Source organism: Xiphophorus couchianus, chromosome 5 (assembly GCF_001444195.1).
Source record: "Xiphophorus couchianus chromosome 5, X_couchianus-1.0, whole genome shotgun sequence".
Taxonomy (NCBI): domain Eukaryota; kingdom Metazoa; phylum Chordata; class Actinopteri; order Cyprinodontiformes; family Poeciliidae; genus Xiphophorus; species Xiphophorus couchianus.
Genome location: NC_040232.1, coordinates 2,070,454 through 2,090,944, shown reverse-complemented (window position 1 = coordinate 2,090,944; position 20,491 = coordinate 2,070,454). Strand labels below are relative to the sequence as shown.

General features: G+C 41.7%; 1 protein-coding gene across 1 annotated transcript in view; it reads right to left on the bottom strand.

Moving 5' to 3' along the window:
- The window catches only part of LOC114144942 (uncharacterized), a 59,450-nt gene extending 42,003 nt beyond the window's left edge, over positions 1-17,447 (bottom strand). The window contains exons 1-3 of the mRNA XM_028018207.1: positions 16,509-17,447; positions 15,666-15,670; positions 14,268-15,293 (exon numbers count right to left, since the gene is read on the bottom strand). Of these exons, the coding sequence (XP_027874008.1) occupies positions 14,268-15,293; positions 15,666-15,670; positions 16,509-17,277 (1,800 nt within the window). The 5' untranslated portion in view covers positions 17,278-17,447. The remainder of the gene's footprint in view (positions 1-14,267; positions 15,294-15,665; positions 15,671-16,508) is intronic.
- Between the last annotated feature and the right edge of the window lie 3,044 nt (positions 17,448-20,491).

The following is a 20,491-nucleotide window of genomic DNA, read 5'->3' as shown; positions in this document are numbered from 1 at the left end:
ACTTCCATTTCCATCTCCAACTGCTGTGGTTCTCTTCCTCTCTGCTCTGAGTCAAACCAACCTGTTCTCCTCCTGGCCTGTGGGGGCGCTGCACCGAGAACCACTGAAGGAAATGACACAAAAAAAGACACTGAGAGCAACTTCCTTCTTCACCAGATGGAAACAAAGATGGCGTAGCGTCAGTTAGCGCTTGGAGAATTTCTCTTCAGTCTTTACCTAAAGATCACGAGCCATTTCCCCGGCTAACGCTAGGCTAGCACTTTTGTTTTGGTTGTATTTACCCAGAATTCCCTGGGCTGTAGTCCACTCCTTGCTTTTGGATCGGTCTCCGGTCCGCTTGGCGTTCACATATGCATTTAAACTGAAGCAGAGTTTCCGTCAACCGAACCCAGACTGAGGTTTGTAGAGTTCGATCTTTCATTCACATCTCCCCAAACGAACCGGATTTTATAGGCAGACGGACTGGAGTTGGATTAAAGCGGACTGAACATGGTGGTGGGAATGATGCAGCCTTAATGTCATTAAGCTGTTGGTTCTTAAGCGTTTTAATCGTGGTTGAAGTTGCAAATTGTTTTTCTCATATGTCTTTGTAAAACTTTTTATGGTCTTATTCTTTGTAGGATGAAAGAAAGCCAAGTAAACATTCATTTAGACGGCCTCTGATTTAAAGCTGCGTTATGAGATTTTTCATCACCGATGGCGCAGAGGTGCAAAGCTGTAAAAAGTATATATTTGTTTAGAGGTTCATTTTAGCTAAACACACAAAACTGCAAATGTTATTTCATGAGCCATAAAAAGCCTGAGTGCCTATAGAGAATAAAAAAGCATGCGGTGTGTTCATGGAAGAGTGATAAAAAGCTCATGCGGAGCGCCGCTCCCTTTCTGACCTCTGCTGCTGCGCACCTGGCAGAGCTGTCAGCACACAGAGAAATCCTGACAGAGGGACCAGGAATGTTGTCCCGTCTCCGGTCGGGGCGCCACTGTTTGGCTGACCTCTTCCTGCAGCAGAGCCGAGGGCGGCAGAATCACTGAGGCGCTCGCTCGCTTCAGGAGAGGCTGACCTGGCGCTCAGAGCCTGCAGAGGAGCTGCTGATGTCACACACACTCAAAGTACACACACACCCCGAGATTCAGTGACACACAAACTCTCTTCAGAAAAACGCTTCCAGTTCGACATAAAAAGGTTCTGAGAAACTCAAACAGAAAAGAATCCTTGATGAATCACTTCCAGCTCAGAGCTTCGTTCAGTCCTGCTCTGTGGTCACCCATCGTCCAGGACGGGTTGCATGGCTGAGTAACACACTCATGCAACACAGAGGCCAAGAGCTAAACAGTCTAAAGGAAACTTAAGGATGAGCTAGATAAACAGATAATAGAAAATAGTCTTACTGCTGAAAAAATGCATTGATATTAATATTTTCTCTAAAATCGGCAAACAAAATGAAATGAGCCAAAAGCTTTTTGTATCAGCAGCAAAACTTAAACTTTATTACATACAGACCTAGATTTATTACATATTAACATTTTAATCTGCTGATAATGAAGTGCTCTCACTGGCCTCTTTATTAGGTACACCTGATCAATTGTGAGTTCCCAAGGTTCAGTCCTAGGATCTTCTGATTCAATAAGCTCCCACTGGCTCAGGTTATAACAGGAAATAATATCAGCTACCATGACTATGCAGATGATACATTATGATGTCACCAGGTGACCTTTGACCCCATCCAATCACTGAATTAATGCTTAGAACAGATAAATGTGTGGATGAAACAAAATTTTCTCCAGCTGAACAGAAACAAAACTGAAGTTATTATTTTTGGACCTAAAGAGGAACGATCTAGAGTTATAGATCTAGAGTTATAGATCTAGAGTTATACATCTAGAGTTATAGATCTAGAGTCAAAGCACAGCTTCAGTTATTACAACTAAAAACCTGCGATCAGGCCGAAACCTGGGAGTAGTTATGGACTCTGACCTGAACCTCCAGAGCCACATAAAGACAGTTACAAAGTCGGCCTTCTATCACCTGAAGAACATTTCCAGGATTAAAGGACTAATGTCTCAGCCAGATCTAGAGAAACTCATCCATGCGTTCATCTTCAGTCGTATTGATTATTGCAACAGCGTCTTCACAGGTCTGTCCAACAAATCAATCAAACAGCTGCAGCTGATCCAGATGCTGCTGCTGGCGTTCTGACTAAAACCAGGAAGATAGAGCACATAACACCAGTTTTAAAGTCCCTCCACTGGCTCCCTGTAGCTCAGAGAATAGACTTTAAAATATTGTTGTTAGTTTACAAATCACTGAACGGAACCTTCCAGACCCCTGATGTTCTGGTTCTGTTCTGCTTTGCATCCAGAACCAGAACCAAACGAGGAGAAGCAGCTTTCAGCATCTATGCACCACAAATCTGGAACAAACTTCCAGAAAACTGTAAAACAGCTGAAACACTGACTTCTTTTAAATCTCGACTAAAAACTCACCTATTTAGTCGTATTTGAAACAATCAATTAAGAATTTATTGATGACTCTTGACTTAATGTCATGTTTTGATTGTTGATTCTATGTTGCATGACTTTGTGTTTTTGTGTTTGTTATGATGTAAAGCACTTTGAAATGCCTTGCTGCTGGAATGTGCTATACAAATAAAATTATATTTGATTTGTGAGTTAGTATGCATCATAAATGAGCCAATCAAATGGAAACGTGACATGAAGACAAGTGAAAGTCAAACTGAGCTTCAGATCGGGGATAGGAAGAGGAGAGACTGAGTGTGACGTGGTTGTTTATATCTGTCGGTCCGTCGGTCGACTGAAGTCAAAAGGTCAAGCTTTATAAAAACTGGGAGCTAAATTCTGACTGGAGCTTGTCTTTGAACTCGACGTGTTTCAGTTTGGTTCCCTTGGACAACACAAGACAATACAGAGGGACTCGAGTGCAGTCTGTTCATGTCCAGGTGGTAGTTTGTTAATGTCCTGCTGTTCAGATTAACAGAACAGAGTGCAACTGCATAATGTGATCGACCCGACGGACGGACAGACAGACGGATCTGTACGAGGAGCTTAGAAACGGCTGATTTACTGAGATTTTCACACAGAACCGTCTGCCAGGTTTCCAGAGGAAGATGTCCGGTGAGCAGCAGTAATACCTGCTGGTTGCTGCAGGCCAGGTGAGCAGGAACCAGCTGCTCACCTGGCCTGTAGCTGGTTTGATTCCAGAAAACACAAAGGCAGCAGCAGGTCAGATCGCCTCGTTACAACCACAGGATGCAGATCACCGTCTGTGAAGGGAACCGTCCGCTGAGACCTCATCAGGTCCGGGTATGGTTAGATACTTCCAATACCGATATCTGATTGGTATCAGCTATACCAATCAGAACTGGCTTAAAACATTTCTTTTTTTAAACACAGACATAAATGTTACGAATTAAAAATGTATTTGATAACTGCACTGGTAGAGCACACTGAAACACACCAACAGCTTCATAAGCTCCGTCAAACACGTAAAAACAAATTTCATTTAGGATTAGAAAAGCCGATGTAAAATAAATAATAAACTGATAAAAACAGGTTGACTGTCTTGATCAAACATGTAAAAGTAAAGAGCAACAAACCTTCTTTCAAATAGTTCAGAAAATCCAATTAGGAATTATTGATATAATGTAAAATTAACAATAAAGCATGATGTTGCTCAGAGTACAAAGCATAGAATTATAATGATAGATCTGCCCTCATGGTTCAGGCATATTATCTCTGACACCTGATCTAGAATATTTGTCAATATCAGGATCAATACAGATATTAATATTAGATCAATGCTGTTGCTTTTTGACCTCTGATAGTTTGTAGCTGAAATAATTATATAAAAATGAAACTGATGATTCCTCACAGAGTCACTGTTTAAATATTAATAATGTTAAAGAAATTAAAAATGTCTTTGACGTTACTGACCTTTCTATAGATCTGTCAACGTCCAGCTAATTCCTCAGTGGCTTCATATTTATTTGCATGTAGAGCCAGTCGCTACGATCTGATCTCAGGTTGGATTTCCATGCCAGGGGTGAAAGGTCATCGCTAAATCCTGGTTAGCCTGGATGAACATTAACAGCAGGTCTGAACAGAAACAGCCAAGCACTGGAGAACTAACCTAAAAACCATCATGTCTTCACACAGGTTCAGATTTTATTTGGAAGAAGGAATCTTTCACATCTCTAAACAATAAACCAGGTTCCAGAGGGTTAAATCTGCAGCTCACTTTCAGGGGTTAAGTCTTTACCAAATGAGCTGAACGCAAATCGACTGAATCATTTAGCGCCTCTCAACAGCTCCCAATAACCGTATTCCTTAAGAAGCGGGAACTGTGCTGCGTTTTGGATTTAATGACAGCATTTTCACTAGACTGCAAGTCTCAGCAGATTCAGACTCAAAACATTTCAGCACTTACATCAGAGAAAAGGAAAGTGCAAGGCGGAGAGAAATAGAAAAAAGGATGTTTGCTAAAAAAAAAAAACTTTAAAAAGTCTCAAAGGAAAATCTGAATCCTCTGATACTTTCTTTGTAAGCAGTTGGGAAAGCTCTTGTGCATTCAGGTCAGCAGGATTCATGATAAATTCATGAATAGAAACCAACGATTAGAGAAAATTGCTTGATGAACTCAAAGCTTTCCTTCACATTTCTGCTGTGCAGCCGCCATGTATCCTCCTTGTGGTTGAGCTGTAAATGCATACTGATGAGCGAACTACTGCCATGTCCTACAGCTGCCCTCCGTCTTAATGACCGCCAGCTTGAAATCTCTCAAAACAGAATTTAAATATCCAGCGCCGTCCTGGACAATTCACGGCAAGTTCAGGCTGTCGGAGAAGATCGCGCGGAGTTGAAACCAAGCGGTGATTTGTTTCACCGTCCTTGGTCTGACTCTCTTTGGCTGCAATTACCCAACAAATTACTTATGTCTAAAGCATCTCCACATTCAAAAGGTTAAACTGTTACATTTTGTTCCACAAAGAACTAAGTTTATGATTTTAAAACATATGCACCAGATGATGTTACTGTTATGAGGAGTAATGCCATCTTTGCTTTTGACCTTTTTGCCTTTCTTTAAGTTAAAGAATCCAAGTCGCTTTAGTATCATTAAGCAGTGTTGTGCTCTGGAATCACATTTTTAATAACTTTATACTGAAGAAAACTCATCCTGGCATCAGCAGGCTGAACGCTCTCAATCAGGCCGTTAACGAACAACGGAACTCACCGTCTTTAGGAAGGGAAACGTTCATACTTTAGACTGAAAAGAAACGCATTTCCCCAGGGAGAGAGGTATGGGTGCGTGTGTGTGTGTGTGTGTTGTGTGGGTGTGTTGAGTGTGGGGGTGGGTGTGTGTGTGTGTGTGTGTGTATGTGAGCGACTTTGTCACCTGGAGGTGCTCAGTTCTTAAAGTGTAGAAACACTCAGCTCAGGCAGGTCAACTCGGCCCTGAAAGGCCTCAGCTGCCCCAGGCAGAACGAGGCAGTGCCCCAGGGCAGCCATCTGCCCCACATAAGGGCACAGGAGCAGCAGCCTGCGGGGCAAAGAGGCACCAGGTGAGATGTGGGGCAACAACCTCCCTCTGACCCAGTCATCTCCCTCTGTGGAGGGCAAACCTGGGACCCAATCCCCATGGCAACCAAATGTCCCCCCCCCCCAAACTGACTGCTCAGCATCAACCAGCGGAGATTGACCCAGAACCCCCAACATGCCTGTAATAACAAAGGGGAGGGCAGAGCACCGCCTGACCTGTGAGCAACACTGGGGGTAAAGAAAGAGGGACGCCTACCAGAGCCTGAACGCCCCCCCAGTACCCGGCCGGCCTGGGTACTGGGGGACAGCGTACAGTCCAGATCAGATTTGGTGATACATGATTCTCTGTTCAAAGTTCCATTTTATTCACTTTCAGTCCAACAATATAAACAGAAAAATTATAAAAACTAATTAAACAAAATAAACATGTTCCTGTTTTTCTGCAGAGTTGGCCAGTTTATGAATTTGGATTTAAATTGCTCAGTCTATGCAGTTAGATTCACTCTGAATGCTGTGGGGAATCAGATCATTGTTGGGGGGGCTGGTCTATATATGGACTGAAGATACAGAACATTAAAGACCTGGAATGGGCTTAGACTCACCTTCCAACAGCCCATAATACTCACATTAGACATTGACTGCATTTAGTTGTATCAAGGCCATTCAAATGTTGGTTATTTCGTTGTTTTTCTCAAACAATGAAATGTTTTAGATTTTAGTTTATGGTTTTCTAACCTGAGGCAGGAGAATTTATCTTCACCTCTGCCACCTAGTGGGCTAAACTGGTACTCCTGTCTGAAGAAAGCAGAAATAAACAGTTATCAAGCCTAAACATTTCTTTATTTATTTGTGAAAATAATTATATGATGAAAAATGTATCATGGAGATAAAAGAAAGTTTCTGTTTAGTCACGTGGACTGCAGAAGTCTGGTGTTCAGATCGTTGCATCCCGTTCTTGGCTGTGAAACATCAGTGGTGGCCTCAGATAAAACCTATTACAGTCTGACTCAGGCTCTCCCTCTGGTACTTTGTCTCAGTTTCAGAGTTTTTCTTTCTCTGCTGGGAGTTTTATTCTCTCACTGTCCCAATATTTCCCACAGCAGCCAAAATGTTTGCAGTCCGTTAACCTCAGGAGACTGTAAATCAACTGCTTCCATTACGCATGTAATTTATGCTCTTAAATTAAATAAGCAATCCTAACTCCAATGATGGGATCATATTCAATTGAATTACTGAAAGTGTTCAGCCTAAAGTGCAGGATGATTGATGAGGAATATTTTAATGAACACCTAGAGACACAAGCCGGATGTTGGTGGAAAATGCAATCAAAACACTTCATCCTGTTCAAGCAGCTGCTGTGGATTTTAGAGTAAAAGCTCATTTCTACCTGGCAGTTACAGATGTGGAGTTAAAAAGAGCCGATCCACCAACACAGAAACAGAGACATGCCTTTCCTATAGAGGTCTTCCTATAGAGGAAGCTCGTTTCACCTGCTTGTATCCAGGATCGCCTTCATTCAATGGAGCCGTTTAATGGAAAGCTCCAATGTTTGGCTCCATCCAACCATCACGCATCAACAAAGAGCAATCGGCCACTTCACAGCTGAGAACCACAACCTCAGACCACAAACACAGACAATCATCCTGGCTCCTTTACACTCCAATGTAAAACCTTTAGAGATCAATGAATGGATCAACAACACCAACAGAGCCACATCATCCACACAAACAAAGCGCTGACCTTAAACTTTTCAAAGCAGAGGTCTTCTTCTCTAAAAGAAACGAGACATAAACTTGGTGGACAGGCATTCTGCTTGTATCACAAAATGACTGGATAGCCCAACAACAGTATCTACAGCTACAACCCTCACAAAAGGCCAGATACACAAAACACACGTGGATCTGGAAATGCAAACTCCCAACAGAGCTGCTAAGACGTTAAGAGGGCTCAGCAAAGATCTGAACCCTCGTTCACTGACCTGAATGAAAGCCACTCTGTTTTCCCACCTGATAGTCCGGTAGACTCGGTTCAACTGAAGTCCAAAGCTGCAACATTTGATCCATCTCCAGCTGCTGTGGTTCTCTTTCTCACTGCACCGAGTCAAACCAACCAAACCCTTTGAAAAACCGGTTCCCCTCCTGGCCTGTGGGGGCGCTGCACCAAGAACCACTGAAGGAAATGACATGAAAACCACTGAAGACACTGAGTTTCCTTTTTCACCATTCCTTTTCCTGCCAGCTGTTCCAGCAGTGTCCAGATCCATCCAGCCTCTGGAAGCTACTTTCATCAAGCACCAGCCCATCCTGGGACATAATATCTGCATCGTTTATGATAAAATTATAATTTATAGCAGTTTCAGAGAAAGTGTGGTGGAACATTCAGTAGAGTACATCCTGTCCACAGTAACTGGTTCTGGAACCATTGCTGCTATAAGAAAATCTCTAGGATTTCCTTCCACATTGAACAATACGCCTGGTTCAGTTCGTGTTTTGTCTCTTTTCTCCAAACTCCTGACAGAAAACAACAGTTATTGTTCAAATAGGCTCTAAATAACTGGATATGACCTGGACCTGTGCTTTGAGATGGCTTTTACTGCAAACTGGTGTTGTAAATAAGCTGAACTGAAATAAAAAGAGAAAAACTCACATTTATTTCATAACTGTAAACTACAGGCAGGTTAACTGTGACCTTCTATGTCAGATTCAAGTGCCAGAATGAGAAGCATTACATTCTTGTGAGAAAGCATGAAGATTTTTCTTGTGAAAAAGCCGACGCCATCATTACAAAATGAAAACGACAGCAGAAAGTTAACCTGCTGACTTCAGAATCACATCCCAGTTCACTTTTAAAAAAAAACAACCTTTTGTTGTTTGCATCATCTCCTGTCTGTTTGTTCTTCCTTAAAAAACCCTCAATCAATCTTTCTATATCATTTCGTATTTGTATTTTTAGCAGAAAATCTCTTTAAAACTGTGCAGAGCTTTTGAAGAGTTTCCTCACATGGAAACCGTGCAGAGTCACTGCAGCTCCCTGACAGTGATGTATCGGTAAAGTTCGTGAAAGGTGACCTCCTCAGGTGTTTAAACGCCTCATCCTGCTCTGAAAAAACTCTCTCCTTATGAGCTCCAGGTTGTGTTTTTCTTCTGCAAACACGTGTGTGTGCAGAAAGAAGAACCTCTTTCAGGATGTGTACTGTGCCAAAACATGACAGGAAAAAACTGCAGACCTCATTTAAGAGATGCTTCTAGAAACTCAATGTTCTTCTAGGTTAACACACAAGAAATCATTTTTAAGAGCTGTTATGTAGTTTATATGTATCGGATGATAAATGTCAGAAATATTTACACTGTTGGTTAAATATAGCGGTAAAAAGTGAAATCTTTTGATCCTGGCCGTCAGCTCTGACTGTAAATTCAGTTTTGCAGATTAAAGTTATCTCAGAAAGGTGATCCTCCATTTTTCCTTCAGATTGGAAAAATGAAAACTAAGTGACTGAAACGTGGGTGTGTGGCGTTAGAGGAAGCGAGCTGATCAGACCTCTAACCCACTGATCATGTCCACCTGCATCCAGCAGCCACACATCACTTCTTGCATAACGTGTTGCATAAATCTGCTGCTAACAGCATGAGGTGGAGTGATATCGTGGGAAGTGAAAGAGCCTTGAGAACCAAAATTCATCCAAAACAGGTCCGGTCCAACCTCCACTGAGGTCAGGTCCATAACGTAAGGTTTATTTATATGATGACGATCCGTCAGGATATTTCAAGGCTTATTGGTTATACAACAAAACACGTTCAACATGTGTCATCTGCTTCAGGGATAGTAATTCTGGTTTCTTTTTATTAACACAGACTTTCCTCATCAGGGTCATTTAATAAAATCCATTTTAATGAGATGAAAATTTCTTCCACACAAACTACAGAAAAATACAAGAGGGGTTTTTGAAATTCAAGGTTGTAAAGAGAACATAATAAATAACTTCAGAGCTTCTGCTTTTATAGAACAAATGAATTCATTTTCATGGCCTGTAATTAATAAAAGCAGCAAAAATCGCTGCTGTTTGTGTCTGAGCTGAGAAATATTTTCTGTTTGTAAAAATATCAGTCAGTCAAAGGAAGTTTTCTGTGAGTTTGAGAACTTAACATTAAATCAACAAAATCAAAGAAAACAAAATGAAGCATGAACATAAAAAATATTCCTCTGGTCTGATTGAAATGACATGTTTGGGCAGGGAGGTCCAAAGTGTGGCCCAGGAGCCATTTAAAGACCTCAGCATGATTCTGTGAGGCCCTTCACAGGATTAGTTAAATAATTCAATCTATTCAGCTTGTTTTACAAAAATATTTGTTGCAATCAAAATTTTATCCTCCATAGAGTACATTTAAGTTTGGACGTTCCTTTCCTATAGGGTCGTTTCCATGGCGATATTTGGGGAGCAGCATTTTTCCCTGTGAGCCAAACAGTGTTGCAGACTGAGAGACTTTCAGATGAGTGAAATGCTCGGCTGGTTCAGCGATGGGATGAGTGTGTGTGTGTGTGTGTGTGTGTGGGCATGTGTGTGGGCATGTGTGTGTGTGTGTGTGTGTGTGGGCATGTGTGTGGGGGTGTGCGTACGTGTGTGGGTGTGTGTGTGTGTATGTGTGTGTGTGTGTGTGTGTGTGGGCATGTGTGTGGGGGTGTGCGTACGTGTGTGTGTGTGTGTGTGTGTGTGTGTGTGTGTGTGTGTGTGTGTGTGTGTGTTTTGGGAACATGAGCTTTCATTTTCGGATTCTCCTTGGTAGCTGCTGTTCCAGACGCAGAAACAAATCTGACGCTTTAATGAAAAGCTTTCTGGGAATGTCGTTGGCCTGATGGTTGAAGGAGAATCTGTGACAGCTGGAAAACAGGAGGATTCACTCTGTGGACATCCACTTAGAGAAGCAATGGGGATGGGGGGCTGGTAACAATCCGGGATGTAAAATGCAGTTGGAGGTTCTCTGGACTGTGAACAAATGTGATGCAAGGATGGCAACAGTCAGTACAACATTGCTGCTGGGCTCATTTGGTTCTGCTCTGCAGAGCTCTCGCTCTCTGACCTGCAGAGGACTGAGCTGGCCATGGCTGCAGGCGGGAAGGGAACATGCGCCCCCTAGTGGGCTGCGACCGGGGATCTGATCATATCTGGGTGAGATATTTCACTACTTTCCTAATTTAATCCTGACTGGAGGCGTTAATCTGCAGGTGATGAAGCTCAGAATGAGCAGAGCAGAGAGTGTGGATCAGACGAAGAACCTTCTTGCTCAACAACCAGTTCTCTCAGTTCACAGCTGCTTAAACAATCTTTTTTATTTGATAATCCCCTCATCATTGGAAGATGATCAAAATAGATTTTCTCCCAGAGAGCTGACTAATGAATTGATGGTGACCGCTTTCACAGCTCGTGAACGTTTGACGGCACATTTGTCCCAACATGCAGCTACACCAGACAAAACGCTGGTAATTCAGCCCCTCCTTCAGATTACTATGCTAATGTGATTATTTCTGCGCTCTTGTTCAGCAGTGATTAAGTAACGCACAAACCGCAGCTGTCATTTCAGCACCGCGCTGATTTGATACGTGAAACACCGCACAAGTGACCGTGGCCGTTTTGCCAGAGGATAGTGATAAACCTTCCCAGGCTTAATATCCCAGGGGGAGGAGTTAAAATATATGCAAGGAAAATTGTTTTGCTACAAGAGAAAAAAAAGCCCTGATCATGATGCATGCTCTGTACACAAACACACAGCGAGTATTAATTCAAGGAGCATAAATATGGAAATGAAGCCATAAAACTTAGCAGAGCTGACAATGTCTGAGTCAAATAGGTTTGGAGACAAAATGCCACATCAGTCAGCAATTCCCCAAATATCCACTCTGAAAGTGAATCCTGGGCTGCATGCATAAACAATTGTTTGTTTTGTTGGCAGCAGAATTGAACTGAAACAAAAAACCCTAACCCTAACCCTAACCCTATCCTACAAAAAAAACAGTTTTTCTGTCAGCTGCCTGATTTGATTAAAGAAGCAAATATCAGTTTCTACCTGCTCTTACAAGTTTTAATCATGTTATATGGAACCAATGTTTCTGCAGCCAAATTATAACCAAACGTCTCCAAAAACAACCATACAGTAGATATTCATGTCACATAAATCATATGCAATCCACTTTTCATAATGCCATTGATAGGTATTTTCCTTTCGAACCTAAATAAAAGAAAGAACCACAGACAACGTATATGAATTTTATGTAGAGCTTTTGCAAAAGGAGAAGGCTTTGAGAACTCCTGGGAGAAGGCTCTGAGAACCTTTTCTCCGAGGAATCCACAGAGCATTCTGGGCTCCCTTACAACGGCTCCTGTTTTTATTGTCAAAGAAGGACAGGCAAGGGGGCAGTCAGGAAAAACAACAGAGGTCGTAAAGCTTCTAACCCAAACATCTAACAACCCAGGTCCAGATGTGATATCTGATCAAAGGTCTGAGCCCGGTTCAAATCTCGGTCAATACTGTCAAGAAAACAAAATACGATTGCTCACAGGTGGTTACTAAATTAGGAGGTGTTCTTGCAAAAGGGTTTAAAGTCTGAGAAACTCAGTGTTATCTATTTCTCGTAAAGTTGAACAGACAGTAGTGACCTCCAGGTCATTTAAAGAAGAGAACACTTTAAACAGAAAATCACAAAGATCTATAGACTTAATGTGAACTAGAGTAAGAAAATAAAATGATAATACTAAAAAATCTCTAACATTCCCCCCTTTTATCATTTCATTATGCAAAAGCTAAGCAAAGAAAAGAAAAGAAAAGTAAAGAACCAATAAATGCAAGAATTTTTTTTTTTTTTTTTTCTAAGCTAAACACAGAAAATACACAGTGAATAATTGGAAAATAATGTAATAAATAATAAAAAAAATAAAATAAAAGAAACAGCAAAAAATCAAAAGCAGTTTCCTCATCCTTAACACCACTTGTTTAAACATTTTCAGTGTAGGAATCATTCAGCAAATGATTTTTCTGTTTATTTATTACAGGACTTCATCATTGTTCAGAAAATCGTCAGAAACTTGAAACAGGTCATCTTCAGTTGTCTCATAAGATGCCTTTCCCATGGAACTTCAGTATGTGTTGTGAGGCCTCCCCATCTTTTGACCTCTGACATAACTGTTCGTTTGGAGCGAGTGTGTGAATCATCCTGTGCTTTCCTGATGAATACAATCGGGTTGATCAAGGGAACCACAGCACACAGTCCTCCCCAATTTTTCGGCAAGAACATGTACGCTTCATTCCCGCATATGAAGTACCAATCAGATAACATCCTTGAGCCATAATCTCCTGGCACTATGGCGCTGCACAGTGTTGTCTCTTGTCTCCTCTTTATCTTATGCGTGATGTTGAAACTCCTCTCCTGAAGCAAGTTGTCACAGTCTGGGTTTTCCTTCCAGCCTTTGCAGTGTGGAGCCATCCTTTGACCCCTGCAGGCTACGCAGGTGATGTAATCCTGTGTCGGTTCGCAGTAGGTGTAAACTCTGTTACACAAGTTCCAGGGCAATGTCCCTAGAAAAATATTTCCATTATTATAAACACGGTTCCCCAGAGATCCTGGTTTAGCTCCTGCTAACGAAATGATCTCTGGTATTTTCCATACAGTTTGTTGAGATGACGAAAAAGGAAGTACATCCTCTGCAAGTGAACAATTCAAAGATTGAAACAGTCCTTGCACAGCCTCACCCATCCGGAGGTCAGCTGAATAATCCTTCTCACGTGGTCTGTCTCCCCTTAGGGGTGGGACGCGCCGTGGTCTGGTGCTTAGAACATAGAGACACATCTGTTTGTCGTCAGTAATGTTACCTGGTCGGAGACCTGAGTTATGTATGGAAACCGGCAGCTGCGCACACACGTTGCAGTTCACAGCATGTCCTTCATAAGCAGTTCTATTCATCAGTTTCCACCACAGGTTGGTGCTGTAGTCGTTTGGGTGGAACTCAGGCTCACTTCCTTCTCCAAACATCAAACATACAGCAGTCACAGCACAGTAGAAGATCCATCTTGCATATGGAGTCCCCATTACTGCTCGGCGTGCAGAGATGTCAGAACCCCCAAACTAAAAGAGTGAGAATCTTAGCAGTTCTTCGCTGGGTTTGAGACAAAATAATACTAAAAATTAGAATGCCTGTGTAGCCCAGAGGCTAAAAAGCCCACCTTCCTCTCTACTCCGAATTAGGGGTCCAACACTCTCTGCCGCTTACAGTGACTAAGATGTATCCAGCTGGGTCTTTCAGCAATTTTTACAGCTGTTGGTGTGGTCATCAGTACTTGGAATGGTCCTTCCCACCGTGGACTCGTCCAGTTCTTTCGTTTGATGACTTTTATGTAGACCCAGTCACCTGGCTCAAGTGGAATGGCTTCCTGTATAGGAGGAGAATCAGAAGGCAGTAAATTTGCACTGGACACTTCCTTCAGTTTAAGAGTCCTGATCATATAATCTGCTAATGTCTGTTCTTCATCAGCTTTTTGTATGTCTGGAGCAAACAGAGGCAATCTGTAAGCTCTCCCATGAATTATTTCAAAAGGTGTTAGACCATCAGCTGTTGATGTGATTCTCATATAGAGCTTCACCAAGTCTAAACATTCTGGCCAGGATCGGCCAGTGTCTGCCATGCACTTTCTTAATCTACTTTTCACAGTAGCATTTGTTCTTTCCACCAGCCCTGCACTCTGTGGCCGATAGGCACAGTGATTTTTTAATGTCATTCCCAAGTGTGTAGCCATGTTTTGTATCACTCGGTTAACAAAATGTGGTCCATTGTCACTATACACAGTCTGTGGGATGCCATGTGTTGGGATGATAGTTTTACAAATAGCCTTAGCTACTGTCAAAGCATCTGCATGCTTTGCTGGAACTATTTCAACCCATTTAGAAAAAGCATCAATCATCACCAGACAATATTTATATGGCCCACTTTGTGAAAGTTCAATAAAATCCATGTGCATAGTTTGAAAGGGATAAGATGATTTTGGGAACCTGCCTCGTTTTGGCCTTATGTTTCCCTGAGGATTGTATTTCACACAGACTGGACATGCAGTACAAAAAGATTTTAAGTAAGAATTTAAACCATACGTTGTGAAATGCTGTTTTATTATGCATTCCATCCCCCCAGTTGACACATGGCAGCGCCCATGTGTCACAATTGCAGCTGCTTTAAATAAAGACTTAGGAAGCACTGGTTTGTCATTAACCTCAAAAATGTTCCCGACATTCATTTTTGCACCTTTAGTTATCCACAGCCTATTCTCAGCCTGTGGTGCATTGTCCTGCATGTCTTTTAGTACTGTTTTGTCTATCATTTGTTGTTCCCCTTCAGTCTGTGCTGAGAATATACCTTTCCCATGCTTCCCTGCTGCAGCTTCTTTAGCGATTTTATCAGCTAGTCTGTTTCCATCTGAAACTTCATCTTTGCTTTTTGTGTGAGCTGCGCATTTACATACAGCTAGTTTAGTTGGGAGTTGTATTGCTTGTAAAAGATCTTTAAGCAAAGATGCATGTGTTATTGGTCTCCCAGTAGAGGTTGTCATTCCTCTACGCTCCCATTGTTTCGCAAAATAAAACAGTGTAGAGAAAACATACTGGCTATCTGTGTACACTGTCAGGTGCTTGTCCTTAGCCAGTTCGCATGCCCTAGTCAAAGCAATCAATTCTGCTGCTTGTGCAGAATGAGTGCTAGAAATTCTCTCTGCATCTATTATTTTGTTCGGCAAAGCAACAACAGAATAACCTGTCTGGTTTTTTTATAGTTTGGAAGAATCAAAGTTGTTGCCTGCCTTAATGCTTGTTTAAGTTCAGCAAATCTTTTTTTTTTTTTTAGCTTCTGGATTCCAAGTTATTTTGTCAGTCATGGCCATTGGGGTGCCATGAATCAAATCCTGTAAAGCCTGTGTTTTTTCAGCATAGTGTGGAATCCAGGCTCTGCAGTAATTGCAAAGTCCGAGAAATGACATCATTTGCTTCTTAATTTCTGGTTTAGGAGCTTCAGAAACTGTCTCTTTTCTCGCTTTTTGTATCTGCTTCCCCTCAGCAGAAAGTGTGTGTCCCAAATAATTTACTTCTGCTCTGACCCACTGTAGCTTATCCTTGTTTACTTTGTTCCCTGTCTGACAGAGATGGTGCAGCAGAGCGAGTGAATCTGCTCTGCATGCTTCCTCGCTTTCAGATGCTATTAACAGGTCATCAACATAAATCAAAAGTTGACGTTTTTCCCGATATTTGAAAATCAGACAAGCAGGCCATAATTGCTTCACAAAATATGCTTGGACTGTCCGCAAAACCTCGGGGTAATCTAGTATAAGTATACCCCTGACCTCTGTAGGTAAATGCGAACCAAAACTGGGAGTCTGGATGAATGGGTACAGAGAAAAAAGCATTGCTGAGGTCAATTACTGTGAAGAATTTATTGCTTGGTCTTAGCGAGTTTAACAACGTGTGTGGGTCTGGGACATTTGGTGCTCTCGTTTGTACTGCTTCATTGACTGATCATAAATCTTGAATCATGCGCCAGTCTTTTTTGTTTGCCTTTTGAACAGGAAAAATAGGTGTGTTACAAGGAGAATCTGAACACTTTTTAATGATTTCTCCTTTTAACAAACCTTCGATTACTGGTTCAATCCCATCCAGTGCTTCCGTCTTTATAGGGTACTGTCTTACTCTAGGTCTCCAACTTGATTTTGCTTTAATTTGCACTGGAGGAATTGAACCAAGTAACCCAACATCAGAGGGACCTTTTGTCCACATGTGTTCTGGAAGCTTAGCTAATTCAGCTTCTTCTTTTTCTGTCAAAAATATGTTCATGTGTCACTCAAATGCATGAACTTGAGCTGTCCCTGTAACAACTTCACAAAGTGATTGTTTCCAGACATCACAGCTAGGACTGTAGCTCCAGCCATCTTCACCTTCTTTGAAATCAGTGGCTTCAACAGCCATTTTGGTTCTGTTACCCACATCTGCCCATGTATTATTATGCGGCTTATAAAGTGAAATGTATGGGTTTGCAGGTAATTTATACAGCTTTGTTTGACTAGTCGGAAGGAGCACAGTCACAGCTGCATAAGACCTCCGGTCTGTGAACATTTCAGTCACAGCAAGTGTCACAGGATTTGTTTCTAAAAACGTTTGCACATAATCATCCTGTGGATCATTTAGGATGTTCATTTTTACATGCAACTGATTATAGTTCATTTCTGTTTCAGGTGAATCCAGCTGTCCTCGAGCTTCTCTAAGAAGCTTTCCTGGGACATGAGGATTGTCAGCTGGCTTTAGATCATATGAACAGTAGATTTTTTCATCCTTGTGAACTGTGTACAGATCAGAATGTTTTAGTCTAACAGCTCTCATGCCATCTTGTACAGGGACTACTGCTATCCCTAATTTTGTCATTAGGTCTCTACCTAATAGATTTGTCGGACATTTAAGTGACATTACAACAGAAGCTTTTATTTTAATTCCTGTCTCAGGATCTTTAAAAGATGTGCCTTTTGACATATGTTCTCTATGTGTTTGTCCATCAGCAGATTTCACCCAAATGGACTCATTTGTGGGGTTTACACCTTCTATTTTAGTTTTTAAAACTGTTTTGCATGCGCCGGTGTCACATAAAAATTCAACTTTTTTCCCGCAAACAATCAGTGTGATATAAGGTTTTTCTTTTAATGCATTTAACATATCCCAAGCTGCACATACATCCACTATTTCATCAATTTGATCTGGTGTTAAGTTTTGTTTGGTTGTGGAAAAGTCTAGTCATGCTGAGGAGTTATACTTTTGTTTTTTCTCCCATCTGCCACCCTTCCGGTGATTTATTTTGTTTTCTGGGCAATGTCTTGCCCAGTGGCCAGGATGTCCATAAGTCCAACATCCATCTGGACGTTGTGGTTTTTTGAGGGGTATAGTTTCGGGGTGGCTGCTCATAGCGACCTCCTCTGCTGCTGTTTTTCCCTCGGCCTCTTGAGGAGCCGCGGAAAAAGACAGAGGTGTCTACTTCTCCAAAATCCTCCAGATGAAAAACATCTGATCCTGTTTTTGGTTTTTTAACTACTTTTTCTGCATGACGTGCCCATGTCATCAGCTGTGGGACTGAGGCAGCATCATATTCAACTAGGTGTTTTTTAATCCAGCCCTCAATTTCAGGGCGGAAACTTGACATTAAAGCGTTTTTTAACTGTTGTTGATATACACCCTCTGCTCCTGCGTCATAAGTGATCCCACTGTGAACTTTGAACTCCTTCTCAAACCGCAGACGAAAATCGTCTACGTCTTCTCCAACTTTTTGTTTAATTCCTGACAAATGACTATAATTCGCCCTTTTACGGAAATTTACTCTAACTCTCTCACACAACGGGTCCCATTGTGCTTTAAATGCATCAGAGAGAGCAGGGTTAGCTCCTGGAGGGTATGAAATTGGAACTAACATATTATTATTATTAGTTTCTTTCCCTGTATAATTTCCCCTCACTTTTGCCCAATCTTTTCCTAATGAGGACATGGCTGCTTCTCCTGCTTCCACTCCATTTAGTCTATATGAATGGATTAATCCAGTCATATCTTCCACCCACTTATCGGGGTCCTCTGATGCAGGTGTTATTCCTTCTACCGCCTTTCTGGCCTCTTTCAAGGTCCAGGGTCTAAAAACATAAATATGTGGCGACTGGGCATCTCTAGGATTAGGATTTGGGACCTGGATCATTGGATATTGTTCTGCCCCTTCAGAACTGTACATAACTCGAGGAGTTCTGTACTTTCTCAGATCATATGAATGTCCCAGACCACTTGGACCTGCACTTTCTTCATTATATAATGGGGGTGGAGAGACTGGAAGAGGAGGGTAAATTTTGGTAGGTGTGAGACCTGACACTGGGTCTGTGGTCAGTTTGATACTTGGGGCGCGTGCTGGAGTGAGAGTTGGAGGAGCTGAGAGTGGTGGGGGCTGCATATTTGGAGGAGGGGTTTGAACTGCACTAAATATGGGCTCATTATCTTCTGGTCTTACAAATAAGATAGTGGCTTCCTCACTGGTATTAAAAGGTGCACTTGGCTGTCTATCCACCGAGCTTGGTGGCTCTGAGACAAAGGCAGACGAATCTGCTGCAGCGGTTGGGGGAGGAGCAGTCGGCCGTACCTGCTCTCCCCGTCCCACCGAGGCATTCCGCCTGTCAATATCTGCTGGCCTTTTGTCCTTAACCTTTTTTTTTTTTTTTTTTTTTTTTTTTTTATCCCCTTCGGGGCCCTCAATAAGTGAGGAATTACAGGAATTTGTGTTTCCCATTGTTTAAATCTCTTGCTTAAAAATACTAGTATCGCGTGCTCTCTCAGAGAAAGTGCTGTAAGTCAGCGCTCAGTGCCTCCTGAAGAACAGACTTCTACTTGGAGCCGAGCTCTAAGCGGTTCTTCACTTTGGATTCTAATTCCGAAGGCAGAGAGTTTTACTCCCAGAGAGAGAAACACCATTCACTCCTTCATGCACACACAGCAACAAAACAACAAACAAAACCAGTAGCAGCACAGCAAATTACAAACTTTCTATCTAAGTGAGGACTTTCCCTTAAGAGGCGTCTTCTAATTAAGGACGCTCTAAGAGCCTGTCCTTTTGCCTTTAGTTGAAACTCTCTGTCAACTGGGACTCTAACCCTTCATTATTCTTTAGTCAAATTAAAATGTTAATATTTGACAAGGACTCAAACCTATATTTCTTTAGTCAAATTAATATTTGACAAGGACTCAAACCTGTATTTCTTTAGTCAAATTAATATTTGACAAGGACTCAAACCTGTATGACTTAAAATTCACCTACGTTTCTGTAGTTTTCGGGTTGTCCAGTCGGATCTCGTCACTCCGCCGTTAGCAGACAAAGTCGGATACGTCGCTGGCCCAGCGAAGAATTTGCTTCCTGGGTTTTCCTTTCCAGGTCCAATTGACTCTGGCCGTGCACGGATTCAGCGCGTCTTCCTCTGCCTGACAGCGGGGGAGGTGAGAGATCCTGGGTTTCGGCACCAAATAATGATAGGTATTTTCCTTTCGAACCTAAATAAAAGAAAGAACCACAGACAACGTATATGAATTTTATGTAGAGCTTTTGCAAAAGGAGAAGGCTTTGAGAACTCCTGGGAGAAGGCTCTGAGAACCTTTTCTCCGAGGAATCCACAGAGCATTCTGGGCTCCCTTACAACGGCTCCTGTTTTTATTGTCAAAGAAGGACAGGCAAGGGGGCAGTCAGGAAAAACAACAGAGGTCGTAAAGCTTCTAACCCAAACATCTAACAACCCAGGTCCAGATGTGATATCTGATCAAAGGTCTGAGCCCGGTTCAAATCTCGGTCAATACTGTCAAGAAAACAAAATACGATTGCTCACAGGTGGTTACTAAATTAGGAGGTGTTCTTGTAAAAGGATTTAAGGTCTGAGAAACTCAGTGTTATCTATTTCTCGTAAAGTTGAACAGACAGTAGTGACCTCCAGGTCATTTAAAGAAGAGAACACTTTAAACAGAAAATCACAAAGATCTATAGACTTAATGTGAACTAGAGTAAGAAAATAAAATGATAATACTAAAAAATCTCTAACAGCCATTACATTGTGGTTTAGTTGTAAAGTCTTCTATTTTGTTCACATTGGTTTATTTTACTGTATTTTTTTATTCTAGTTTTCATTTTTGTTAAACAAACTTCCTTTCAAAATTTTTAAAAATAATTGAAGTTTGATATCAGTTGCTTAGAGATCCAACAAACCAGAACCACATTTGGATTTAAAAAGGCCCAATCTGTAAATAAAGTTAAATCACTACATGTGAGGAAAGCTGTGATTCAGACCCGTTTTTCCACAGTATCTCTCTCTGCGGTAAACATTCATGACTCAACATGTTCCTTACCGTAGCTGTGGTGGTT